General features: G+C 45.4%; 1 protein-coding gene across 1 annotated transcript; it reads left to right on the forward strand.

The window, feature by feature from the left end:
• FKBP4 (FKBP prolyl isomerase 4) lies at nt 1–26,191 on the forward strand. Its single transcript, XM_048823257.2, has 10 exons — nt 1–179; nt 6,094–6,238; nt 7,948–8,090; nt 18,629–18,749; nt 19,231–19,387; nt 21,427–21,517; nt 22,981–23,064; nt 23,970–24,155; nt 24,690–24,929; nt 25,496–26,191. Exons 1-10 carry the CDS (start codon nt 96–98, stop codon nt 25,604–25,606), a joined length of 1,362 nt encoding a protein of 453 aa, XP_048679214.2. The 5' UTR covers nt 1–95; the 3' UTR covers nt 25,607–26,191.
• The last annotated feature ends 1,601 nt before the right edge of the window (nt 26,192–27,792 follow it).

Below are 27,792 nucleotides of genomic sequence, written 5' to 3' on the forward strand. Positions count from 1 at the left end.
AAACTTCTCAGTCCCGCCTCCTGCCGCTGCCGCGCCTCGCTCCTGCGCTGCTCCCCGCCGCCGCCGCCACCCCCTGCTGCGGAGCGAGCCGCGCCATGACTGCGGAGGAGATGAAGGCGGAGGGGGCTCCCGTGGAGGGCGCGGACATCACCCCCAAGAGCGACGGGGGGGTGCTCAAGGTAAGGCGGGGGCTGGCTCGGCGGGGGGTCGGAGCCCGGGGACGCACGCGAGCGCCCCCCCCCCCGGGCCGGGCCGCGGGTGGGGGGGGGGGGAAGGTGCAGCGCCGGGGCCCGCCCGGGCGGGACGCACCTGGCAGCAGCCGGCGCCTGGCCCCCGCCCTCCCCGCTCCAGAACTCGAGGCCCGGCTGCCGTGTGAACGCTGCCCCCGCGCCGCTTCTCCAAAGGCCGGGCGGGCACCAGGCTACCAGCCCGTCTTGCCGGGGGCTTGTGCAGCCTCCGCGGCTACCTGGGAGCCTCTGCTCTTGCTGCGGTCCCTCCCGAGCGCGCGGCCACGTGCGTGTCTGCAGCCGGCGGGCTCCGGGGCGCAGCATAAGGGGCAGCGGCGGGCTCCGTCTAGCAGGCACGGGGCGAGCGCGGGGCCCCTCTCCTCCCCCCCGCGCCGCGCACAGACCGTGAGTGCATCGAATGGGTCCAGCACCAGCCCTGCCTGGAGACTGGGAGGCAGCTGGAGTTGCACGTTACAAGGGATAGGGGCCCAGACACGCCCGTGGGAGCCAAATGCACCCCCTGGAGAGACTGCAGGCTACATCTTTAGCTGGTGTAATGGGTCTGGTTCCGCAGAAATGCGAGGCGCTCTGCTGATTTACTGCAGTTGAGAATCTGACCCTAAAGGTTCCAGAAGGGGGTGCTCTATCTTGGTGTGAACGGCCTCCCCCCAGACAAAGATGGAACACCGCATGCTTGGACCTCTAGTCACCTGGGGCCCCACCTCCCTGCTTAAAAAAAAAAATAAAAAGAGGAGAGGCTGCTATATATCAATTTTGTACAGATTAGATGTGGGCTGTTGGCAAGCTGCAAATGCAGCCCTCAGCTGGGCCAAGTCCCTGTGCCCTTGCTTTAAGAGGCATGGCTTATTGCCAAGCTGACTGCAGTGGTGCTTCCAATCACTCTACCCAGAATGGCAGAAATCTGACTTCTCTTACTCTCTGAATTTACAAACCCTGTGTAGCTAGCTTTCTTTCTTTCTTATTTATTTATTTCATTTTTTCTTTATTTGGTATTGCTTCTCCACTTTCTCCACCCAGACTGCGGAGTAGAGCCCTGTACAGGACTTTTTTTTTTCTTTTTAAATTCCACTTGCTCTTCCATTGTTTCTTGCATTTTTATCCCACTCCCACCCACAAAAATCTTAGATTCCTCAAGTCCCACAGGAGAGACCAATTCCCCCATGCTACTTAACAAAAAACCAACAACCCAAAAAACAGTATGTTAATATAAATGGAATTCAGATGTATTTTTTTACATGGTGAACTGGTTAGAGGTTTAGTGTTTTCCTGCAAATTACTGCAGTCTGTTTCCCACCCCCACCCAATGCTGCCCACAAGAAAGTACTTTTTGTCCGTTCCCGCTATTATGGCAGCAGGACCCACGGGATCCCAGTCCCACTGTAGGGCTGTACTGCAGAATCCCTTTCAAAAGTCTGTTCTGGTGATCATGGTTAGTCTTGTTGAAATGTGAGCATGCTGGTCAGTCAGGGCACCCAGACACTGCACCATTAAAGACTATATGGAATGAAAGACTGTCCACCCTCCTTTTGGGCTGGGTGGATTTCCTTGGGTCTATCCTGCAACCAGATATGTTAACGTAAGTGTATTTGCACTAAAAGGGCATTACTCTCTTAGCCCCTGGCCTATCTATAGTGAAAACCAGTAGACTTTTAGCCTGCTTTCCCAGACCAGAGCTGACATGGATTTTTTTTCTTAAAACAAAATCCTAGACGACCTAGGGGATCAAGTGTGTCCTCCAAGAAGTGTTCTGTTCATGGAAACAAGGGCAGAGTCGGGCCTGTACGCAGTTTTTGTAATGGGGGAGGGGGGTTCATTCACATGTCATGGAAACTGCAGACACTTGCATGGTTTATTTGAAGTTTACATAGAGTGTATGGGGATGGCTAAAATGCAGTCACTCCATAGAGTTAGCTGCACAGCTCAGATTGTTGTGTCCTTTGACCCCCTCCCAGTGCATGATGCCTGTTAAGATTTTGAGATATGATGGATTTGGGTGACTGTTATTTCACAAACCATAAAATTCTACACTGGGGGTGGGGTTGGGGAGAGAAGGAAGAGTAGGAAAATAGGACTTAGACTTTAACAAGATCATCAAAGTGTTCTCCTGCCAGGAGGGTATGGGGTGCTGAGCAGAGGAGTGCACCTGAGGGATGCTGCGTCACCACTTACTGCACTGCCATGGGCAAAGCAGCAAGCCACATACTTTCCCTCTCTGTTCCTGTGAAGGATGGTGCAAGATACAGCTCACCACAGGAGCAGCTCTCAGGTACAGGCTATGGACTCGGGAAGTAGCCTGCTGATCCAGCCTTTGTGTCTGAGCTCCCACAACACAAGGCCATGGCTCAAGAACAGTACCTTTTGTCCCCACCACAAGCTTTCCAGTGAGTGAAGGGAGTGAAACAGGACCTGAAGGAAGTGGTGGTTGTGAAAAAACTGAGCGAAAAGGAGAGATGGAAAGACAGTGAACAGAAGGGTCATGGCATCCATGCCACGACACGGTGTGAGGGAGACATGAAGTTCATCCAACAGTTTTTCAGGAGGCTTTTATTTAGAGAGAGAGAAAGACAGACATAATGGGCTCTCTTACATCAGTAGAAGTCCATGGAGTTACATTGGCGTGAAACCAGTGTAATAGAGTTGGAGCACCAGGCCCAGGCACTCCTATGAAGTCACTCCTGACCGTGTCTCCAGAGTGTGAGGGGAGTCAGTCCCTACTGGCCCAAATGCAGATACACTTTGGTAGGGATCATGGGCTAGCTGGCTGCATGAACTAGCATGAAGAGCACTGTGGTCTGCCTCTGTTCTTAATGCTATAATTCTGTAGTAGCTAAAGAGGCTCTAATAATTAGTCAAGGGGCTTTTGTGTATTGACTTAGGAGCAGCAGAATTGGGAGGGGTGAAACAATAGGATTTTCTCAGTGTTGGAGACCTGTCCAGATTCTTCAGACTGGCAGTTTGTGTGGCATAACCCCACTGAAATCAGCAGGCCTGACTCTGATCTCTCATACTGCAATTTTTCACTGGTAATAGCTCCGTAGATTTCAGTGCGATTGTTCCCGTTTCTCAGCAGTGTTAGATTATAATCAGACCCAATGGCTGTACCTTGGTGTTTCTGGAAGTAGCCTAGGAGTTTGGGCCCGGCACATGGGCTTTTCAATAAATTAACCTAAAAATGAGAGCGTAAGGAAAAGTTTACAGTCATACTATGAATGGAAAAATTAAGGTTCTACTGGAAGGAAAATGTAAACATTTCATTCAGGGTAGGAAATTGACAACACTGTCAGGTATTGCAGGTGAAACTTGCTATTGTCCAAACTGAATGAAGCACAAAAAGTAAACCATACATAGGTTGTGCAAGGTCAGGCATGACTGATTTTTTTTGAGTGCCCAAAATGAGACATCTTAAAGGAACCTGACTCTTCAGAGTGGGTGCCCAGCACTTTCTGAGAGTGACCCCACTTCAGGGATATCTCAGATTGGCACCCCAACATCAATAGCCACTTCTGACAATTCAGATCTGGATTTTTTTTTTTTAAAGGGCAGGAGAGGGAAATCTAAGATATACAATTGGTGACACCAAAGGCTACTTTCGTAATTTTCCAAGACCCAAAGACTGTTTTATTTCCATGTACATATACTTATCTAAATCCAAAAATGGAAGCCTACAACCGTAGCAGTTGCTTGAACTTCTGTCTTTCTTGACTGATGTCATGAAGTTGTTTGTCTTAGTTCACCAGCAATTTTTTTTTTTTTTTTTTTTAAAGCAACCCTCAGATTGGGTAGGAGGGATGGCAGCTATTGGCCATCATGTAGTGGCTCCCGGGCTGTATTTAGCCTTCAGGATTCTCTCCCTATATAAATCTATACAAGTAAGGGATATTTTCCTCTTATAGCTGGCACTGGTGGCTTTCCATTATTATAACACTCTGTGTCAATTGCTGATAAGTCTGTCAGACTCTACCATTCTGGACTGAAACTTCCTATGCTTGTGGTCTACCTTAGGTGCTACTGTTCAGTCCTTTTCAAGAATAAAGCTGTTGGAGGGTCATGCAGTGTACATTTTTTTTTTTTTTTTTTTTTTTTTTTTAGTTTTTTTGGGGGGGGAGGGGGATGTTTTCTGACAGTCGTAGTCTCCCAGTAGTTGGAAGAAGGAAGTCAAAATTTGGGTGGAAGATAGTCCTGTCTCCTACTGTTATAATGAAAATCTGTCCTGATTTATAATCTCTAGGGATAGTCTTCATTAGCACATGTGCAGGTGAGTTTGTACAGCTGTTGGCATTCTGGGTTTTGCTAGGCTGCACTGCACATGCACCTGTCTCCTCTGAACCTCCTGTAGCTCTCCAGATACAGCTGGAACACAAGCAAAATGGAGTGTTCCATTCTTCCCAAATACCCTCTGGCCCAGTCGAAGTGCTGGACTAGTTCTAGTTCTGTCTCCTCCGTTTGCAGACCTTCCTGGTTCCTATTACTGGGTAAGGCCTCATACCCTAGGAGGAAAGCAAGTAATGTTTCCCATATTACTGATTGGGTAACAGAGGATCAGCGAGGTTGAAGGAGTTTACAGCTTGTCGAGCTGGGAATTGAGCCCAAGTGGCAGTGCTTCTTGGAAAGAATATGCCAAATCTGTGTATTTGGATATGTCTGCAAAATGGAGATATCCCCCCCACCACCACCTTTACAAAGTGCTGTGAGTCCACGGATGAATGAGTACTCTGTAACCTAAGAGCTTTAACTCTGTCCCCAACTAGATAACACTTGGATTTGGGAATAGAACCCAGGCGTCCGAACTCCCCATCTAATGTTAGAACACGTCCTCACACAGAAAAAGAGAGGGCTTCTTTCTCATTCACTGCATGTACGCTTTAGTACAAAGTTCTACCTCTGTGGTTAAGACAGCCATAAAGCATATGCATAAGGAAACAGAATTAAGGTTTTGTGGATACTTATTTTTGGCACTTCCTAACTTTTGGGTGATGTCCCTTTAAAGTCCGGGGAATGAAAAGTTAGCTGATGGAGTGTCCCTTTTCTAAATAGGCACTATGCTGTGAAACAATTATGTAAGCAACTCTTTGCTAACATATTTAACAGTAGTTTGGTCAATGTTGGGATAGAAGTATTTCCATGAGTATGTCAGGGATTTCCTGTCAGTAGGGCTGAGAGGAAGTTAATCTCACTCATTCATGAAATAGGGAAAAATTGTGATGACCACCTTTCTCTCCCTGCCAAAATAACCCCCAGTGTTGGGCTAAAACGCTCTCTCCTAAACTTTCCCATTTTGGGTAAATCCTGTAGTTGGATTTACAGTTACCATGTTAAAAAAAACAAACAAACAAAAAGAGACAAAAAAACCACCTCCATTGAAAACCTGATATTTTCACTTGCTTTCTTTCAGACAGTTAATGCATCTTTTAAGGATGCAATTTTCAAACCTGGGTGCCTATAGTTAGGCTCCTAAATTTAGATGGCTCATACATATTTGGGTGCCTGATCTGTAGATTCAAAGCTTCAGAAATGTTCTTCGTCTTTCAGAGCAAAAAGTACACCTACCAACCCAAAATAGTTCAAATGAAAGAATAGCTTATTGTAGCCAGGTAGTATTTTAGGGTGAATAGAACACAGTAATGGTAGTAATCTCCCCAGTTGGTATTGTCAAGGAAATCTGTATAGATACAGGGAAGCTGAGAGCTGTTTTCCCTAATTTCTAATCTAAAGAACAAAGCGTTACCTCTTAGGATAGTTTAGGCCTGCCTAGTGTTACACACATGGCAGAGTTATGTGACTTTGTTATCCAAACTGTATTTTTTGTATCCAGCTCAGTATCACTTATTGAGCATTTCTTTCTCAGGTTATCAAGACGGAAGGAACTGGGACAGAGTCTCCCATGATAGGTGATAAAGTGACTGTCCATTATACAGGATGGCTTCTGGATGGCACAAAGTTTGACTCTAGCCTGGACAGGAAAGACAAGTTCTCATTTGACCTGGGGAAAGGTAATGTCCCATGTTTTGTGTTTAAGAGTCTGTTTGGCACCATTCACACTGAGGCTCCATGTATAATGATTGTGGCTCCATATAATTGTTCCATAATTGCACATTTTAAAGCTCCTACATAATTGTGCTCCAGGAACTAAATGTTAATTTTTTAAATTATTCAACAATTTTTGAAGAATGGAGTGTAGTCGATGCAGCAATGCCTACCTAAGGGTTTGTCTACATGGAGAGTCATTCCTGATTAATTCTGCCCAATTAACTTTCTGTATGAACATTCCTAGTATGGAATAAGAATGCCTTCTTTCAGTTTTTTTTAATGCACTTCCAGGGTGATTAAGCTAATTTGGAATAAGGCTCTCTTATTCCAGAATAAGATCACCCACATAGAAAGTTAATCATGAAAAACTATTCCCCTTTAAATAACATCCTATTGTAATATGGATTAATTTCCCCATGTAGAGAAGCCCTAAGAATGAAGATGGTCTGAAACAATAGCTTAGATAAGTGAACTGTTACATTCATCTCAGTGGGGAATTCACCCTGAACTGTAATGATAACTTAAAATATCGACACTGGCTATTTCACTCCTTTCATCCTGGAAGAAACATCAAGCAAGCATGCCTATTTTTGGTGGTTGGATATTGGAGCAGGTTGCAGTGGGGCAGCTGTCAAACTGTGGAGGTAGAGAATGAGGAAACCAGCCCCTCTGCCCCTACACTTCTAAGTCATCCTTGGTCGAAAGGGACCAGGAAAGAAGAGAAGCATGCCTCAACTGTCTCCTTGATGCCAGAAGCCCAGTCACCTCTTCCACCATTTCAAAACCTCCAGCTTCTCCCAGACGTCTTGTTCCTAGCACTTACATTTTGTCAACCCAGAAATTTCAGCACAGTTAAAAATTAGGGGACAGGGTAAAATTGACTGCCCTAAAATAATTAACGCCAGGAATAGTGTACCAATTGGATATGGGGTGGTGAATAAGAGGGCTTGATGGTGCCATGTCGTCGGAGGTTCAGGCCCCTATTTGGTCTCTGGCTTCAGTCCCCTATTTGGTCTTTTCCCTCCTTTATAATTGTGTGTAACTTTATCTTTTTGGGGGGAGGCGTGGGTTGAGGGGAAGGGGGAGCGGGAAGAAGGCAAGTTCTAGGGATGTCTAAAGGAGTTAGTGCCCTAGCTGTCCTCAGCAGTAGCAGAGCTTCTTCTCCTAGATGTTTGTTTCATGTTGAAGGACATCTGGATAACATTTGTGCTGGCCTCTGCCAATTGATAAAGTACAAAGAGAAAGGACCATCATTGTGGATTGTCTGTTTTCAAAATATGAAAAATCTCACACTCTAAGACCTTCCTCTTCCAAGAGTTTATTATTATTATTATTTCACAGCACTTGGCAGCGTGACAGGAACTTCAGACACGCTCCCTGCTTCAGATGGCTTGCAGTCTGTGTAGACAAAAGATTGGGGGATGAGGGGAGCAACAATTTAGGGTTCAGCACTGTAGGCCAGATTTTGATTACTTCCACATTTTGACTTGAGTGGAATTAATCCTGATGTATACAAGCTGAAGTGAGAACAGACTCAAGTCTGTAGTTTCTATAAAGTGCCCAATCAACTTTTGGGTGTTTGTGTAAAATAAATATTAATAGTAATGACCAGTATCTCACACTTCTTTGATATGTGCCTACCAAGTGTATGACTGAGCTCTGATTTGTGCAGGTGAGGTGATCAAAGCTTGGGACATTGCTGTGGCAACTATGAAGATTGGGGAAATCTGTCGGATTACCTGCAAACCAGAATATGCCTATGGTTCTGCTGGGAGCCCTCCTAAGATACCTCCCAATGCCACACTGATTTTTGAGGTAAGTAGGGACTGTCATTGACTACACGTTGTATAAGAAAGATGGTGCATTTGCAGTAGAATGTAGGGAGTGCATCTTAACTCCACAAGGTGACGCTTATCTGTAAATTCCCTTCATTAGCTTGGAAGACAGGGTAGTCCGTCAGTGGGAACAGAATGGGATGGTCCTTGCCCTCAGAATCCAGGACCATCTCCAAAGGGCTGGAGGAGAGAACTGTGTGACCTGTTACTATTCATCTGGTCTACACTCTAGATCTGGTAGCAGACATCAGGGAGAATGACATAGAGGTGTAGCTCACTCTAGGGTAGGATCGAAGGCAGTACCTTATTGGCAGTCCAAAATAATACATTAAAAGTGAAATACTCCTTTATATAAAGTGGGAGAAAGAATGATCTGGAAGGGCAGAGAATGAGAAATCCGGGGTTCTGTTCCCAGCTGCCATTGACTTCTTGTGTAACTTAAGTTAGGGGGTTCTGTAAAATGTGAGTAAGGGCTGGTGTACACTGGGAACTTACATTGGCGTAGCCACATCTCTCAGAGGTGTGGATCTATACCGGCGTAATCCCCAATGTAGACAGTGGTAGGTGGACAGAAGAATTTTTCTATCAATCTAGCTACCGCCTCTCAGGCAGATGGATTACCTGTGCTAACAGGAGAAACCCTCCCATCGGCATAGGTAATGTCTACACTGAAGTGCTGCAAGTTACCCTAGTGCTTTTTTACCTCAGAGGCATAATTAATTTTAGTAAAGCATTTACAAATTGTATATGTCTCCTATCGAAGGATCTTAACAGTGAAAGAAGAAAACTGGTTAAGATTTGAAGTAGTTGAAAAATGAAAGTTTAGAACCCACTTCCATTTTGCAGGGTTCAAATCAGACCTACTTTTCACTTTATTGAAACAACTATAAATTTTTCATTTACTCAAAAAGCCACTAACAGTAACAATGATAGGATAAATGTCTCTTCAAATCTTAGAGATAAGGTAGGTGAGGTAATATCTCTTATTGGACCAACTTCTGTTGATGGAAGAGACAAGTATTTGAGCTACACAGTTCTTGCTACAAAATTTCACACAACTTGAGAGACAGTTTAGGGTTTTTAAGTCTAAACCAACTTTGTTCCAAAATTGTGACGAGCTCTAATTGAGATGTTCACAGAGTTCATCAGTAGCATTAACACAATGAATTGTAGTTCTTCTGCAAGAATGAAATATCTTGCTAATCCTTAAAGTAATGTAAGGGAGCAGTTGCAATGTGGTCCAGAGTATACTGGTGATCTGCAGAGATGGATCCACCAAGGGACTTGAGCTTTGCAATCATCAGTGTTTATTTAAAAAAAAAAAAAAAAATCCCTGGCATCCAAAAAGCCTGGGTTAGTTGCCTGTGCTCCTTATACAATGCATGGGGAAAGCTGCTTGTCAGATAGGCATTAGGCCAGACAGAGAGAGAAGGCCTCTGTAGTTTAGTGGTTAGGATATGGGAGACCCTGGGTCTAGTCCACCTACCCCAGTGACTATTTAATTACTCGTTAAAAATGGAACAGCTTCAACAGGAGAGATGCAGAGAGGCCTACATCCGACTATCCCATAGTTTAGTGGTTAGGGCACTCAACTGAGCAGTGGGAGACCCCTGTTCAAATCCCTTATTTCCATTAGGCAGAGGGTGGAAATGAACTGGGGTCTCCCATGTCCCAGATGAGTGCTCTAACCACAGGACACAAAGCTATAAGGGAGGGACCACCACCACTTCTTAGTTTGAGTGGGCACTGATGTAGTGAGCATGCTCTGAGCATGCTTACTGCATTAGGACTCAAAAGTGAGGTAGGTGTGGGCAACACTTACCTTCCCCAGGTTCAAGGATCACATGAGGATTTAGACTGGGGATGGGCATCCAGACTTCTCAAGTGAGCGTGCAGCAGCGTGCCCGCCCAGAGGCAGGAACTTGGCACCTAGGGAACTTTTTCAGTGACACTTTAAGTGCTGAGTGAGTTTAGGTACCTACAGGGTTAGGTGGCAGCCAAGCAGTGGTTTTGTGGATTATAGAGGTGCCTAAGTCCATTTGTGGATCTTGGCCTCAGTGCTGGCACTTTTCCCGTCCTCCTACTGCTACGGGTGTCCAGAATCTTTATTGCAAGCAGCCTGGAGGCCTGTAAAAGCAGTTGGAAACAGAAGGAGGCAACTTACCTGCCTCACGAGGAGCCACTCTTACATAAGAGGAAGTGGGAGCAGCCTTCAAATATTGGAGCCACCCTGGAATTAGAGCCTACCAGCCACCAAGACCAGAGGAGTGGCTGGGTGGGGAGGGAATGAAGTAGTTGGGCAACATATCCGCAGTGAGGATGCGGAGTAGGGGAACAGACTGGACAGGAGGGGAAAATTGACTCGTGTCAAAAGGAACAAAACTTAAGTTGCTAAATCTTGTTCTTTGTATTGTAATTCTTCCTATCACAACTTTTTCCATGTGAGCAGTTGCTGCAGCTGCCATAAGGGAATTCTGGGTTTGTGAATAGAAGTGTGTGTGTACTGGGGGAGGGGGTGGAGTTTTTCCATGTGACCATCTTCCTATCCATGTGTTCGCCATACTTTGGGAAAGCTTTACCCTTGTTGGAAGGAATGTAGCTCCCTGCTTGGTTTGTGGGATGTTCTCAGCTGAACAGGAGAAACTTAGAATTTGAACTGAGATCCTTGCAAGTAAAAAATATTTTACATTTCTGTGGTGGTTCCCATCAGAGGGAGATGACTTTTTACAAAGTCATTAACATTATTCCATCTTACAGGAGGGAGGTGCGGGAGGAGAAGAGACACCAAAGCTAACAACTTGCCCACTGTCATAACAATTCTGTGGCAGAGTGGGACTAGAACACAATCTCCTGCTCCCTGAAGACAATGCTGCCTCCCTTGTAAAAGCACACAAAATGCCGTTTTGTTTTTTTCCCCAATTATTACATTCATTTATTTAAATGATTCATCATTAAGAGGCAGGAGTGCAGGTCAAACGGACTCTGGTTCTGAATTAGTCATTCATTCTAGTTTTTCTAGAGGCAAGGAGGTTTTACTTGCCTACTTAACAAGGGTGTCAGACTAACTAGTTCAAAGCATAGTCTATGTTAAAGTGTTACCGGCATAGCCTGTCTGTTGAGGGATAGGGGGAGTGTGTTGCTGACATATCTATGTGGGCAAAAAAACAAACCTAGTGTATATGCACCTATACTGGTATTAGTGTCTTCGGCTGGTAAAGCTTATTTTGCTTTGCTGAGCCAGCATAAGCTACATCAGCATAAGCAGTATAACTGTCTCTCTGCAAGAGGGCTTTGCTGCTTTAACTATACCAACATAGTTAATGTCAAGTTTTAAGCGTAGACCAGGCCAAAGTTCATACAGTGACTTCTAAAATGTAAAAACACTATAAAAGTATAGTCATTAGTTTGTCTTATTTAATGATCTTTTCAGTTCATCTTTAATGAAAAGTGGAGGCTGGTCAACACGGTTGAGAATGTAAATAAAATCTAGTGTGACATTTTCACATGTCTTTCCTTCACTCTCCCCTATTAACTTCTGCGCACTAAACCACCTGTCTGCATGGAGATATTTCTAGCGCAGAAGAATGATGGGGAGAGACTGTTGGGAGTGAGGGCTAGGTTGTAAAACCTTACTCCCAGTGATGAGCTTTTGCCCATGTGAGTAGGTCCACTGGAATTAACAGGGCTACATATGCAATTAATTGTTTTTGCTAATGGGAATAATGGGGTCACAATCTAGACCTAAAATAAAGACCTGGCAATCATTACTCAGGATCTCTCCCTCCAGCTAATTGTGGTTAATTTGTATTAGGTTATTGGGCTATGCATGTATACAGTGTATTGTTCCCTATAATACATCTTTGTGTGTGTCTGCAAGTGCATGTACACACAAGCAGAATTATAAAGATAGCCTGAGAAAAGGAAGCTACCTTCAACGCTGGAAGGCTTAAACCTCCACTGTTACAGTCCTCTAATGCAGGGGTGGGCAAAGTTTTTGGCCTGAGGGCCACATAAAGTTTCCAAAATTGTATGGAGGGCTGGTTAGGGGAGGCTGTGTGTGGCTCCCGCCTCCGAAGCTCCCATTGGCCGTGGTTCCCCCCTCCACGGGGCCCCAGGGACGTGGTGCTGGCGGCACCATGGGGGGCAATCCTGCGGGATCCAAATCCCTGAGGGGCCGGGTCTGGCCCACAGACCATAGTTTGCCCACCCCTGGTTTAGCCCAAGGCAGAGTCTCTGCATTTCACAAGAGTTCAACTTAGTGACCAGGTATGGATTTAGTCATACTAGCTGCCAGCAATCATGTGTGGCACAGTTAAATATATAAGTGAGAAGATCCTGCCTCTATTTGAAACCAGCTCTGTGGGGCATCCTTCTATTAACCTCTTTTTGATGTTGGAAAATTTAAAATACAAGTTTATTCCAAAAAAGTATAATTGACATGTTCACTGTCAGTACAGTATGAATGAGTAGCAACAAGCATGGAGCATCTTTGATAGCATGAACGTGATCTGAAACACTTCCTTCTTACCTTCCTAGCTCATGAATATGAAAATCTGTGTCTCGCTCCTCTAGATGCTTTGAAAGAGAACTCCACATGAGATTGACTGTATTTTATTTACATAAATTTTCACAAGCTGAGCTCAGGTATTCCACTGCCATTCTACTAAAGTCCCCAATAACACAGGTATAGCTGAATCTCAGCCTTTCCCTAATTGCCCATGCTTCCTTAAGTGGGGATCTGTGTAACATGTTATGGTTATATAGTTGTGAATAAACAAAAAAAACGCAACCCTTCATTTTATAGAAACAGCTGCCTGTTATTGTTATTAAAAGGCCTCTGTTTCTCCGGAAGGCTGCCCTGCACTCAATGCCCTTTCCTTCTCACTACTTTAAATAATGTCTTGATTCACCCTGCAGCATGATATAAGTGGCCTTGAATCACCTGTGGTGAAGCTAGAAGGTCCAGCTCCTCAAAGGTATTTAGGTGCCGAACTCCCATTGAAATCAATTAGAGTTAGGTGCCTAAATAACTTTGAGGATCTAGGCCGAAGTCTCTGTGGTGTCTGTGTTTCCAAGCCCAGATTATCCTTCCTAGCAGAGAGGTCTCCTCTTTTTCCCCCTCCAACAAACAGCATCCCCAAGGTGAATACAAAGCGGAAAAGGAGGATGCTGTCAGCTGCCTCTTTGTCAACACTGGGGAAGTGGTTGTATTGGGGGCAGGGATGGAGAGGTACACATCTTTCTTTCCTTCCTTCCTTGTGCAGTTTCCTAGCAGAAAATGATAGAGCCTTGGCCTGAGTTCATTTCTCCAAGCCAGGGATTCCCCCTTTTAAGGCAGGTCTGGGAGCATGTTTTGTAGTGTGAAGATTCCATCGCATACTTCCCTTCCTTCCCAGATGTTCCAGTGGGGGAAAAGGCAACAGGTTTCTTACCTAGAAACCATGCTCATTCCTGCACATTCATAGGAGCATTGGTCCAGAGGCTCTGATTTGTTCTGATGAGGCAATCAAAAGCCTGGGACATTGCTGTGGCAACTGAAGATTGGAGAAGTCTGTCAATTACCTGCAAAACAAAGTACTCCTATGGCTCTGCTAGGAGCCCCCCTAAAACACCTCCCAATGCACACATGATCTCCCTCCCCTCCTTGAGGACTTTCCTAACAAAAAATGATAGTTTTGGGCTGAGTTCATTCCTCCAGGCCAGGGATTCCCCTTTGAAAGAGTCCTTGGCTGGGTGACTCCATTGGAATGCACTGCTGTGGAGACCACAAGGTCTCTGCATGGATGTGCTTGTGGATTTGTAGGGATGTGCATGGTCCCTGGCTTGGAGCTGTGGTCTGTTCCCCCTGATGGAATGTCTGGGGAGGAAGTTTACGATGGAATCCTCATAAATCTCCTTCCTCTTTGCCCCATCATGTGAGTGCCTCCCTCCCATGGTAAAAATCTGCCTCAGAGCATTTAACCTGGTTTATATCCCCAGGAGGGACTTTGATAAGAATACCAGTTGCATCAAGGAGATGAGTTTGTATTCCTCCCCATCCCACTGAAAAATGCTGCATTGTTCTGATCTACTAGCTCAAAAAATAAAATTGGCCCACTGTCTTGTATACCTTAAGGCCCAGGAGCCAACAGTACCCCGCATCCTCTCCAGGCACTGTGGGGATACCAGATCTTTCTGACTGAAATGTTTTTTTGCAGTTTATTCATGCAAAAAGAGAAGTAACATTAAAGCTCTGGTGAGAAAATCATTGTAATCATTTTAAGTGGCTCAGCTTGATTCTAACCCACTAAAGACTGCAAATACACTACAGCTTTTCTGCCTGGGAAGAAATGTGTTTGATCTTCCAAATGCTTGTGCTGAGCAGCCTGGGAGGAGCTTTTCTATAACGAAATAAGTTCCAGTAATATGATGCAAATGACTTTCCTGAGAGCCTTAGGGGAGAAATTCCAAAAAGCAACTGCTTCTCTTCTGAACTGAAGTCCGCTTTTCACTAACCTCAGCCTGCTCCTTCCTCTCCTCTGCTTCCCCTCACTGCTGTTATGCCTCAGACCCTTAGCATGAGTGCTCTAGTACCGAGTGTTCTAAGCCGTGAGTTGGGGCCTCCAGCCTTTCTTTTCCCAGTAGGAGACCTTCCACCCGTCTGCTTCCCCCTTCCCTGCTCTATATCCAGCTGACTAATGAAAGAGGGAACCATCCCCCAGACATAGAGCTCCCTACTCCTTGCCCTCTGCACCTGATCGTGATTTAGCTGAAGTCAGTGAAGGAATCAATAAGGTACTTAAACCAAAGTAAGTGAGTCCGCCACAGGGTTGCACTGACTTATTAAATCAAGTTCTAAACCCATTTAACTAAGCCACTGTAATTTTTATTTTTATGAAAACAAGGCCTCAGAATGTAAAGTTCCCTTTATTACCACCTGCACATTAGCCAGTTAATTGTGGGGTTGGAATGATGTTACAAAGTGATAATCTGCTAGCCAAAAGAAGTTGCATTCTGCAGGAGAGGGGAGCAGGCCCTCAGCTGGTTATAAATCCGTTTCTTTGCCCTGTGCAGGTCCAGTGTGCTCCTGGTAGGCTGTTCTAATTTAGATCAGCTGGTCACAGTCCTCGATAGACAAGCTGAGAATTTCTAGAGAACAGCAGTGCTCCAGCCAGGGCCCCTCCCTCTCCTTACACCTGGGACAAGTGGGAGGGATGGTATAGAACCAGCTTTATGCCCACTGAGAGCTTCCCTCCCGCAAACAAGGGGCTTCTCAGGTGGCTGGATAAAGCCACTAGCCAACCCTGTGATGCCACTTGAGCAGTGCTACAGGCCTGAATTGTGCGGAGACTCTGACCCAGGAAATCTTTCCAACAGTTGTTAGACATACCCAAAAGATTAAAGCCTTTAATGGCTTGAAATTAAAGCTAGTTATGAAAATCCAAACGAAGTGAGCCGTTATTGTAGAACAATTCTAATGGCCTGTGATGGGATGTCAGATGGGGTGGGATCTGAGTTACCCAGGAAAGAATTTTCTGTAGTATCTGGCTGGTGCATCTTGCTCATATGCTCAGGGTTTAGCTGATCGCCATATTTGGGGTCGGGAAGGAATTTTCCTCCAGGGCAGATTGGAAGAGGCCCTGGAGGTTTTTCGCCTTCCTCTGTAGCATGGGGCATGGGACACGGGTCACTTGCTGGAGGATTCTCTGCTCCTTGGAGTCTTTAAACCACGATTTGAGGACTTCAATAGCTCAGACATAGGTGAGGTTTTTCGCAGGAGTGGGTGGGTGAAATTGTGTGGCCTGTGTTGTGCAGGAGGTCAAACTAGATGATCATAATGGTCCGTTCTGACCTTAGTATCTATGAATTCCCTTTTCTGTAGGGAGGGGCGAATCCCTTCCTTCAGTATCTCAATCAGAAAGTCCCAGCTCCCCTGCAGTGACATCACATGCCATGGAAAAAAGAGGGAGAAACACACTGCATTCTGGAAGAGGGTTAGTGGGAAACAGAAATGAAAGTGCCTTCTCATGACTGGCTTTGTACACAGTAGGTTCAGGAGTGTGCAGTTGGAGATTGAGCAGCTGTCTCCTCACCCCGCCAGCATCTGGCACTGGTCACAGGCTGCAGTCATTTCTCATTTTTCCCTCCTCCTGCCAGATTCAATATGTATTCGAAAGTAAAACAGAGAGGGCTAGGACAGTGTGAGAAAAAGCTAGATAGATATATGCTAGCATAGGGTTTTGACTTCTTTACGGAACCAGGGACAGAGGCTTGTCATCAGCAAAGTGTTGTGGAGTAAGTTGGCTTGTCCTAGTCTGGTCTTTCTCCCATTTCTCTCTGGTCAGAGTGTTAATCTGGGATCAGGAGCCCAAACAAGTTGAGAAAGAATTAACTGGAATCAGAGGCTGATCACAGCTCAAAATTATCCCTTAAAAGAAAGTCCCAAGAGAGAAGTCTCATCAGATTGTGCAAGTAGAAGTGTTCTGTTGTTTACAACTGTCAACACCTTTCCAGATCCAGACATTCTGGTCTGTTCTGTGGGACTCCACCGCGGTGACCTTGGGCAAATTCGTTTGCCATCTTAAAACAGGGTGCATTAGTCTAAACAAGGCTGATTATAAACAACTGTGTTGCTCATTTATACTCTTTGTTTTTACCATCAGTCTCACTACAGCATGTTTATTGGTCAAAACAACCTCTTGTTACCACTGTCATAACATAAGACTTGCCATAGGCGATCAGATTGCTTGTCCATCTAGTCTGGTATCCTGTTTCCAACAATGACCCAAGACAGGTACCTCTGGAAGAATGATCAATTCTTAAAAATCTGGAACTAGACTCTCATGCCACACTATCATTGAGAACTCAGGTTCATGTTCCATCCAGGTCAATTTCCAATTGTTTGCGTTTCCCTTCCAGCCGCCTACACGCTCAGAGTGAGTCGGTTTGGCTTCACCCTTCTCTTCTCGGTACACCTGAAATGTAGTGTTTCCCAACCTGGCCCCCTTCACTTCAGGGTGGGCAAGGCTAGAGAAGAACATGGATGGAAATAAAATGAGAGCAGCAAGGGTGCTAAGGCCTAGGAGAAGGATGATATGGAGGATGGGGGACCCTCATTCACCAGTCCATCACAAGGGGAGAAGGAGGGCAAATGAATATAGGTTGGGAATCACTTGAGTTCAGCTGAGATAAAGCTGGACTGAGTCTCATCTCTGTCTAGACCCCTGTAGAGCTCTTCCTGGGTTTCCTTTGATCCTGTGGGACCAGCCCCTTGGAATCTGTCTCAACTGGGGCTCCAATCCTGTGGCTATTGAAGTCAATAGGAGTTTGTTCATTGATGCCAGTGAGAGCAGGATCAGGCTGCAAGTGAGCAGCTTGCTTCAGCTGACATAGCTGCACTTGATGTTTCTGCATGTTCTCCCTCACTCCCTGCTCTCTGTGCCCATCTTTCCCATTTCTACCTCTTCTTTTTAGTTCATGTCCAGCCCTGACCCAGTTAACATTTCTGTTCCCTCTAGAGTCCTGTCTGAGAGCAGGTCCTGGCCATGCCCACTCGTAGTGCACTGAGTTCCAGCGCGTTACCTCAGTGCCAAAGCAGCAACCATGAGCAAGTCCATCAGGCTTTAAAATGCTAGTCTTTAATGTTATCTCTGCTGTGTTGCCTGTGTTCCAAGGGGTTTTTGATGTAAACGCTCCCCCCTACCCTCTCCCACACAAATACACACTGCTTTTAAACAGCCTGTGGAAGGATGAGGGCTGGATCTCGCCCAAAGTGTCATCCTGACTTCACACAGCATCATTGTTGTCAGTTAAACAGTACATGGAAGGCAGAACTGTGTGATCACAAAGCTTGTTAATGGTCCATAGTATTCAGGCTTTTATGTTCTTTGGGGGCTTCCAGCCACTAGAGGGCTAGATATAATCACAAACACCTGAGCTGCCCTGACTCCATTTTGCAGAAGGGCAAGTGCACTCAGATTCATAGATACTGAGGTCAGAAGGGACCATTATGGTCATCTAGTCTGACTTCCTGCACAACGCAGACCACAGAATTTCACCTATTAGGCCTATTTACCACGAATATTTAATTACCAAAACCATGTTATCCCATCATACCATCTCCTCCATAAACTTACCGAGTTTAATCTTAAAGCCAGATAGATCTTTTGCCCCCACTGCTTCCCTTGGAAGGCTATTCCAAAACTTCACTCCTCTGATGGCTAGAAACCGTCGTCTAATTTCAAGTCTAAACTTCCTGGTGGCCAGCTTATATCCATTTGTTCTTGTGTCCACATTGGTACTGAGCTTAAATAATTCCTCTCCCTCTCCGGTATTTATCCCTCTGATATATTTATAGAGAGCAATCATATCTCCCAGCCTTAGTTGTCTGATGCCTGAAACATACAGTCCTTTATGGGCAGCAGGATTTTCAAAGGCCTCTCTGCTGTGGCTTTTCCTCTCATGACTAGAGACTGAACTCCATAAGAGCTCTGTGTTGACACTACAGGAATTAATGTAAGGCTGTCCTTTTCTCTGCAGATAGAGCTGTTTGAGTTTAAGGGAGAGGATCTCACAGAGGATGAAGATGGCGGAATAATCCGAAGAATCCGTACGAAGGGCGAAGGCTACTCCAAGCCCAACGAGGGAGCCTTTGTAGAGAGTAAATCTCTTTCAGGGGGCAAATGCAGGACTATTAAAGGAAGTTGCCTTGTGCGTGGGTAGCAGGAGCGATGGCTGGCCACTAGGTAGCAAAGGAGCCATTCCAAAACCACCTCTCATTCTGCTGCTGGACAGCTTTTATCCTTCTACCAGAAACCTGACTTGGGGACTCAGGAGGCTTTGTAGGGCTGCCTAGGTGCCCACCCTCCTTGACAAGAAGAGCCAGACATTTTTCAGGAAGATAGAGAGCATGGGGAAGGTTCTGACATTTGTTCAGTGTTGCACAAAGAAGAAAACCCAGATGTGCAAGTGAAAGGGTTTATTGGGTTTAGATGTTACATTTGCTGCCCAGACAGTCTTTTTAAGGGGAAGAAGTTGCTTAGTACAAGGAAGCCTGGCATTCTCCTGGTTCCCTCTGCTAGCTTCTCTCTTGCTGCTTTAGATACCCTCTAACCTGCCTGTGGGATTTTTTTGTATCTCAGTACAGCTAGAAGGTCGACATGGAGATCGAGTGTTTGACGAGCGGGAGTTGCGGTTTGAGATTGGAGAAGGAGAAAATTATGACCTTCCTCCTGGCCTGGAACAAGCAATTCAGAGAATGGAGAAGTCAGAGGAATCTGTGGTGTATCTCAAACCCAGGTAAGCATCTGCTGAACTCCAGTAGTTTCACTAGACCAGTGGTTCTTAACCTGGGGTGCATGCACCCCCTGGGGGGTGCAAGATGCCCTTTCTGGGGGTGCGAGACATGCCAGATTTTTTTAGAAGGTAAATCATCGAAAACACAAATTAAGCACAGGCACATAAGTATAACTCCTTTGTTTCATCAAACCTATGTGTTTGATAACATTATACATTTTTTTAACGATTACTGTAATATACAAACAAAAATATATCTAGGTTTAAAGAACTGACCTACTTCAACGATTTTTGATAAAGCGTGCAAGAACATATTTTGATTTTTATAAGGAGTGCGAGAACATATTTTGAGAACCAAAGGGATGCATGCAGGCTGAAGTAAAGGTTAAGAACCACTGCACTAGACTGTGACTGTGGCCCCAGTACTTCTGTCTTTTGATTATTCTGGGCGTGTTTGTAGCTCAACGGAGTGGGTGTGTTTTTCTGATTAGTTTAGTTCTGCCCCCTCACCCCCCAAAATACCCTGGTCAAAATTTGGATGGCCCCAGAAACCTGATACCTGGGAAGTATCTAGCTAGCTGAAACTCCGGTTGAAGAAGCAGCCAAACTGGAATGTGGGTGGACATGAACTGCATTCCGCACTGTTGGGGTGGAAAAGTAGCATTGGCTAAAGAGTTCATGTAGGAACATAGGGGTTGCTGTACCAGAACAGAGCGATAGTCTAGCCATCTTCAGGGGCTAGGGAGAGGTGTAAAAACCACATGCTGCTCCTAACTATTCAGCACAAAACTGTGGTGGTCAATGCCTTCCTGCCCCCCCGAGAGGAGTTATGCTCTGAAGCACTTGGATTCACAGCCATTGTCATTTTCATCCCAGCCCTTGGGACTTCACATGCTGTTCCTATTTGTATAAATGTGCATGCCCTTTATTGACTCTTAATAAGCTGTTTACCTCAGTAATACTCAGCGTACAGTGATGCATGTGAATGAGCTGGGGGTAGAGGATGGCCGTTCTTGAGATCAGCCTTTTGGCCAGTCTGATGTGAGAAAATAGCCAGCTCACAGATGCTCAGGTTAGGAGAGAGGCTGTTAGAAAATCCCTTTGCTGATAGAACAGCTATGAACATTTTGTGAGGCCTTTGGGGAGAAGAAAGAATCTCTCTGCTTTCTCCGAAACAAGACCAGTTTCTGTCCAAACCCTGCATCCACCATGGGAGCTGTTTCGAAGATACACATTCTTGCGTGAGCTGAGAATGGCTGGGCCTGGAATATGGAGAGCCAGCTACTGCAGCTTTTTTGATGGTCCTGCATGTAAGTAGTAGTTCCCCTTTCCAAGGAAATAAGACAGATTCTGTGGAAAGGGGGAGGTGCAGGCTTCATAGCAGGATTGCAAGCAAGAGAAAAGTTTGTCCTCCGTTTCCTGCAAGCCCTGGCTTGTTTTAGGTTTTGAAATATTTTAATGAATCTAGTGCTAGTGAATGGTGCAGGTTAAACAGCAGTTGGGACCAGAGTCCTCTGTTTATTCTCAGAATGGATAGAGAACAGGCAGCAGCTAGACATGCTCATCCAATCCGACATGCTGGCACCTGAGCTTGAGGGACTACCTTCAGATGGGAGGAGATAGCTCAGTGTCCAAGCTCATTAAATTCTTGGCCTCACAACAAGAGAGGCATCTTGTGCCAGTTACCAGTAGTTTTATGGTGTGGTCACATCCACTAGGAACTTAACTGAGACCAGCAAACTCATTTCATAGAGGCCATCTAACAGCCATGAGATGGTAACGACTTCGGGTGGCTGCTGACCCAAAATCGATACAAACTGGTAACCTATAGATGAAAGACTTTGCATTCCAATCCCACACAGTCACCCCGGCCGCACCCCTGCTGTTTTTAGGCAAAAACTGCTTGTGCCCTTGTGTATTTGGTAACACTGAGCAGAATGCGAATTTGGTGCATCTATATAGGCATGTTCTCTTGGCTTCTGCTTCCCTAACAGAGAACAGGTCTAGCTGGATTCTTTAGAAGCCACTTATTTCTCTTACAGCTACGGTTTTGGGAGTGCTGGGAAGGAGAAGTTTCAGATCCCTCCAAATGCAGATCTGCAATATGAAGTGAAACTGAAAAGCTTTGAAAAGGTAGGAACAAAGGGATGAAGTCCTGTTGGGATGGGGAAAGGGGTGTGTGTGGATACAGGCTCTGCCTGAGAGAGCAGGAGGAAGAGGTGAACTTTGATCAGCTGAGGATGGGAAAAATAATAAACCTATGGAAGGTGAAGTGGGAATAGGAATCCTTGGACGAAATCCCCTATATTCTCAGTGGACCCACATCTGCTTTGAGCAGCATCTCTCCTGCTGTAATCCAGTTCCCTCATGCTCAGTGGCAATACCTCCACCCATTCTTCCATGCCTTCCTTCCTCTCCTTACCCCATAAAAAGATGCAGCACATACTGATTGATTTCTGTAATGCTGCCTGCAGTGACTCAAGAGCCTGAGTACCAACCTCAGGGCAGACTGTTAGGAAGAAGGGCACAAACCCCAGACTGGTTGTGAGTTTATACTTAGATTTCCCTAACCAATTATCAAGTGTAAACTCCTCAGGCACTATAACAGCCCTAAGCATGGCGTCACAGACAGTCCCCTTGGGTACTCCAATCCATTTCACCACCCAGGTGAGCGTACTTTTGTGGTAGATCGTCCCTTATACCAAGAATCACAGCAATATTCAGGTCACTCCCAATCCCAAAAGACCAGTCACTTTACCCCATATCAGTTGTACCTTAGATCTCACACCAAAGACAATACCTGTAAGCAATTCTATAATAAACTATCTAAAGATTTATTAAGTAGGAAGAGGAAACGAGTTATTTACAAGGTTAAAGCAGGTAAAGAGATACACAAATGAGTTAAAATCTTAAGTTTTGAAAAGTAATAGAAGTTTCTATAATAAGCAAGCTCTACACGACCTTTAGAGCTAACCCAGGTTAAGCACTGGGGATCTCTCACTTACGCCTAGTAAACCTTGCCCCCCACAGTTCAAGCAGCATAGATTTCCTTCTGTTTGGGGTTTGATTCCTCTTATCCTTTGTGCTCTGAGGTGCAAGCTCAGCATCTTCACAGGGAGAGAGGGGTGAAGAGGCAAAATAACAAACATCCGTTGTCCTCTTTATCATCCCACAATAGTATGTCTGGTGTCAATGGACTTTTCCCATTGGGTAGGATGTAACCTCTTCTGTTGGAGATCAGCACTTTACACTAGTTAATGTCTTTCTCGTGTCTGGTGATTTACACAGTCACAGAGGCTCACAATACAAGTGTTCAAATATTATCTTACAGTACGAGATACAGATGTTTTAAGTGAGATTAACGTCTACAACAACTCACAAGCATTTAGTAAAGTGTAAACACTGAACACAATCTTACAATTCTCATACCTGTTTTAACAATACTAACACACAGTTGAGCCAGACTGATTCCAGCTCTGTATTTGTCAGTATTGAGTTGAGACATGGATACCTTGGCATGAACTGGCACCTGGTCTGCCAGCATCACAGTTTCTTCCAGTATCTGATGGATGACTGAACTGTTTCTGTCTGGACAGGCTAAGGAATCTTGGGAGATGAATACAGAAGAGAAGCTGGAACAAAGCTCCATTGTGAAGGAGAGAGGCACCCAATATTTCAAGGTAAGTTAGAGTCCTCCCTGCGTGTGGTCAGCATTGCCCAGTCCCTGCTACAGGTCAGTATTGGTGCTGGAGAAGACCCTGTTGCAGGGCTGTCTCACACATTGATGGCATGTTGCATGCAATGTGCTGCTGAAGATAGGGGTACTTATCTTAGTTTTTTCTCGGATGCTGGAGGATGGGCCTTGGAGGTTTTTTTGTCCTGTTAGGGAGCTCTCCTTAGTGTCCATTCTGCACTTTCCCTGGGGACAAAGAGCTGGAGGTGGAGCCTTGCAAGGTGTACCCACTTGGTATTTTTCTCTCTTATATGTCTGGGGTTAGTGACCCTGGGGCTTTTGCAGCTCTACAGGGAGTTCTCCTCTGTGCAGGAACAATGTGGCAAAGCTACAATGCTTGAATTTGCTGCTATGAGATAGTGCTGCACATGGGCAAGGTTCTGCCCACAAAGGGGGGCCTGAAGCGGCCATGTTACAGCTGGGGTCGCCAGGAGGAGTTTTAGCTGTCATGGCTGCTTTCTTCTTGGGGGCCTTCATGGCACACATGCCAGAGTGGTAGCTGCAGTACGCTCAGAGAGTACAGCATGCTCCCTGCTCTCTGCATCTAACCAGTTGCGGCAGTGGGGGGACAGTGGTGTCCTGTCTTTCCCTGCTCTGTTTCAGACATCTGGCACTCATGGGGGACTGTGCTCCCCAGTGGGATTCTGGCCTGTTCCTGTGATTTGTGCACAACCACCCAGAAGCATATTAGTATGTGATTTTTGTCTTCACGTACAGCACTTGTGTGGAGTTTGGCCACAGAAAATTTTCTCTGTTCACCTTAAGGTAGCTGTTCCTGGGTTGAAAAAGGGAGTAGGGAGTGTTGTGAAGAGGAGGGTGGAGCTGGACTAACTCCAACTTTATTGACTACAGGAAGGGAAGTACAAACAGGCAACATTACAATACAAGAAGATTGCATCCTGGCTGGAGCACGAAACAGGCTTCTCTGAAGAGGATGATGCAAAGGCCAAGAGCCTGAGGCTTGCTGCCCTCCTTAACCTGGCCATGTGCCATCTGAAGCTGAAGGAGTACTCACTGGCCTTGGAAAACTGCAGCAAGGTAACAAGGTTTTATACACCCTAGTGAGCAAAGTAGGCAGAGCATCTGGATCTTGCTGTAACTAGCTGGGCAACAGAAATCACTGTGGTGGGTTTGTGCCTCTCTTACCCTGCGTCCACCCCTGGGAAGGGCCAATATATCAAATTCCTCAATGGAAATTATTATTCTTTTCCATCTTCGTTCCCTGGGGGGGATTTTTTAATAGCTTCTTGTTTGAGAATCTCTAGGCACTTTAGAAAGGAAGGTAAGCTACACTTTACAAATAGGGAAACGGAGGTACAGAGAAGTTAGATGACTTACCCAAGGTCACACAGGAAGCCAGTGACCCAGCCAGGACTAGAACCCACATCTCCTGACTCCCTGTCAGATGCCCTAGTTGCTAAACCACACTGCCTCCCTTTGTCTTACCAAGCCCAGAATTCCTGGAGTGTTTACCCTGTAAAATAAGCAAGCTCATCCCTTAAGTGTCTCCTGCTGATTGTCTGGCTGAATTCCTGAAACCAAACTACAGCCTGCTGCTCCCTTCCTATCCAGGCGCTTGAGTTGGACAGCAGCAACGAGAAAGGCCTTTTCCGGCGTGGCGAGGCCCATCTAGCTGTCAATGACTTTGAATTGGCCCGGGCAGATTTCCAGAAGGTGCTACAACTTTACCCTAGCAACAAAGCAGCCAAAGTGCAGCTACTAGCCTGTCAGCAAAAGATCCGGGAGCAGCATGAGAGAGAAAAGAAGATGTATGCCAACATGTTCCAGAGGCTTGCAGACAAGGGTGCCAAGGTAAGTGGTAGCACACCGCAAAACCCTGGGAGAACTGAATGGATACATGCGGGAAAAGAGGCAACAGGGATTGGGGCATTCTGCTTGCCATCTTCAGTGCTGCCAGTGGTACAAAGGGAGGACTCCCCAGCACCGCATCTGCAGAGAATGGAAGCAGCCCTCTGGTACCATGTTTGGCCGCGTTGTCAGAGCCAAGCAGCACAGGGAGTTGTGTAGATTGGAAATGTTCTTTTACAAATCCTCGTCATTCAGAGCCAAAATAGAGTCAGAAGCATGTGCATGTTGTTGCTCCCTGCATGACCCGGGCCTTGTTTAGGAAGCACTGCAAGAAGCACCTCTTTGCCCAGGCCTCCCTAACTGCACTTGTTTTCCTAGCTAACTGATAAAACTTTAGGGAAGCAGGGTGCATGGTCTCTGCATGAGAGAGCCTGAGTCTCAGCTGAGCCCCTTAGGGAGCCCAGATATCCTGCTGATGAGCACCAAATTAATCTCTGTTATAGTGATAAGCTGCTGGAATGGGGAAGGGGTAAACGTTTCGTTCAGTTTTTTCATTGTCTCCCATGTAGCCAGAAGCTGATACCCTCCAGACCAGTGGCAGCTGTAAAGATGACACAACCATGAAAGAAGACAAACAGAACGGAGCCGAAGATAAATCACAAGTTGATGCAGAAGCATAAAAACAATCCCAATTCCATTAGTTTTGTAAACTGAAGAATTTCCAGTGAATTAGACCTTTATTTTTCTATCTGGTTGGATGGTGGCTTCAGGGGAGCAGAGGCTGGGGCCACGACACCGCAGTCATTTACAGCTTCATGTGTATGTCTATGTAGGAAACTCGGTGGTGGCCCAGATCTGGTGTAATCCTAGGGACTTTATTTATTCATTCGAGCCCTCTGTTGTTGTCGGGAGGTCTGTCAGGATTCCTTCTGCTCAGTTTCATTTCACTCTGCCATTGGTGTGTCTCTTGTTTTGTGGTCCCAGCTCATTCTAATCCCAGTCCTGCTTCCTAAACCCATTTGATTTTTTCTTTTAAAGCAATCTGCCTTTCCCGAGAGAGTCCTCACCTGAGAGACTTATGAACAAATCACTGCACCGAATTTTTCCGCCTCCACCTTGCTCCTTGCTGTTGCCTCTGTTAAAGCAGAGACCCCCCTCCCATGAGTAAGTGTTGTAACCCTCCTTCTATGCCTGTTCTTTGCACATTGCTGAAGGTGAAGACTGTGAAGTCAAAGCTTGAGCAATAAAGCAGAAAAACTCCCAAAGGTCAAATTTGTGTTTTTAAGCAGGATGTGCACAGCTCTACGAAAGAACTTGATTCTCCCAGCGTCCCCAAACTATACCAAGCCTTCCCAGTCATGCAGCTGCATCTTAGCCATGATAGTTTTAATGAATGCCTGTATTATACAGTGTTCACTACATTCACTATTATAAAAGATTTGCTCTCTCCAGCCACTAATTGCAAGGGGAAGAAATGCATTTCTCACTGTATCTAGAAATACTGGGAGTCCGGTTTGAAAGCAGTGCCCTCAGCTTTAGCACATGGCATCTCTATTCATGGGAGCATTGTCAACAAACTCAGTTTCTGAAGCACCTAGCTGGGCCTGCATAAATACCCTTCACTGATGCATAGGTTTTAAAGGGACAGCAGCAGTGGTTAAAGTTAGACCATTAGAAATATGCAGGATTTTTAAATCTTAAGCATAAGCTGTTGAGAAGAAAGTAGCAAAATGACTCCTGTTAACTGCTCCACAGGGAAGCCCTTATGTGTAGTACCCCCCTCCCAACTGTGAAGTGTGCTTCCTGGCTGCAGGCATGGAATGTAGCACGGTTCTAAATTTATCTGCAGTTGGTTGTCCTGCTACCCTGAGTGAAACCAAGGGGAAGCACTTTCCTTTTGTAGCTACACAGTAGGGGGAGAGGAGTAGGCGGGTTCACTCTGAGGGCAGAGTTCTTGCAAAACCACAAATTGGATGTCTTAAGTGGAATGTCCACTTAGGCAGGACAGAATATTGGAGCAGACATCCTTCATTTAGATACAGGATGGGGATCTTTGCCTTGAGGGGAGAAGGTAGGTATAAATGCCCCTTTGTCCTTCCATTGGACAAAGGGTGAGAGGGGGAGGAGTAGAATGAGGTGGAGAAAGGAACAGCCCAGGATGAATTTCAATGAGGAAAGGAAAAAAATCTCACACACTCAGTTGAACCAATATATACATTATGACTTTTATTGAAATGCATGTACAGTAGAACGTCAGAGTTACGAACACCTTTGGAATAGAGGATGTTTGTAACTGAAATGTTCATAACTGAACAAAATGTTGTTCCTTCAAAAGTTTGCAACTGAACATTGATTTATTACAGCTTTGAAACTTTACTATGCAGAAGAAAAATGCTGCTTTAATCATCTTAATTTAAATGAAACAAGCACAGAAAGTTTCTGTACCTTGTCAAAATAAAATGTTAAACGTTTCCTTTATTTTTTTAGTCGTTTACATTTAACACAGTGCTGTACAGTATTTATTTATTTTGGTCTCTGCTGTTTGATTGCATACTTCCGGTTCCAAATGAGGTGTGGTGTTGACTGGTCAGTTCGTAATTCTGGTGTTCGTAACTCTAAGGTTCTACTGTAACTGCCTTTCCTCCTGAATTGGACCCACTTTACAGACGTCGGGCCTGATTCTGATCTCACTTATACCCTGTAACACCACTGATTTAAATGTAATTACTCCTGATTTACTCTAGTGTAAATCGGAGAAGAATCAGACTATGTGCACAAGACCCATTTCCTTTTGTACTGCAGTGCAGCCGCCTCTTGAGTGGAACGTTAGAAACACTATATGACAGTTTAGGACAAGCTATGAAGA

The sequence above is a fragment of the Caretta caretta genome, chromosome 1 (genome assembly GCF_965140235.1).
Source record: "Caretta caretta isolate rCarCar2 chromosome 1, rCarCar1.hap1, whole genome shotgun sequence".
Taxonomy (NCBI): Eukaryota; Metazoa; Chordata; order Testudines; family Cheloniidae; genus Caretta; species Caretta caretta.

Coding starts and splice junctions, on each gene's coding strand:
- FKBP4 (XM_048823257.2), top strand. CDS start 96: ATGACTGCGGAGGAGATGAAGGCGGAGGGGGCTCCCGTGGAGGGCGCG. Junction 6,239..7,947: donor CTCATTTGACCTGGGGAAAG/GTAATGTCCCAT, acceptor TGATTTGTGCAG/GTGAGGTGATCAAAGCTTGG. Junction 24,156..24,689: donor CCTTGGAAAACTGCAGCAAG/GTAACAAGGTTT, acceptor CTTCCTATCCAG/GCGCTTGAGTTGGACAGCAG.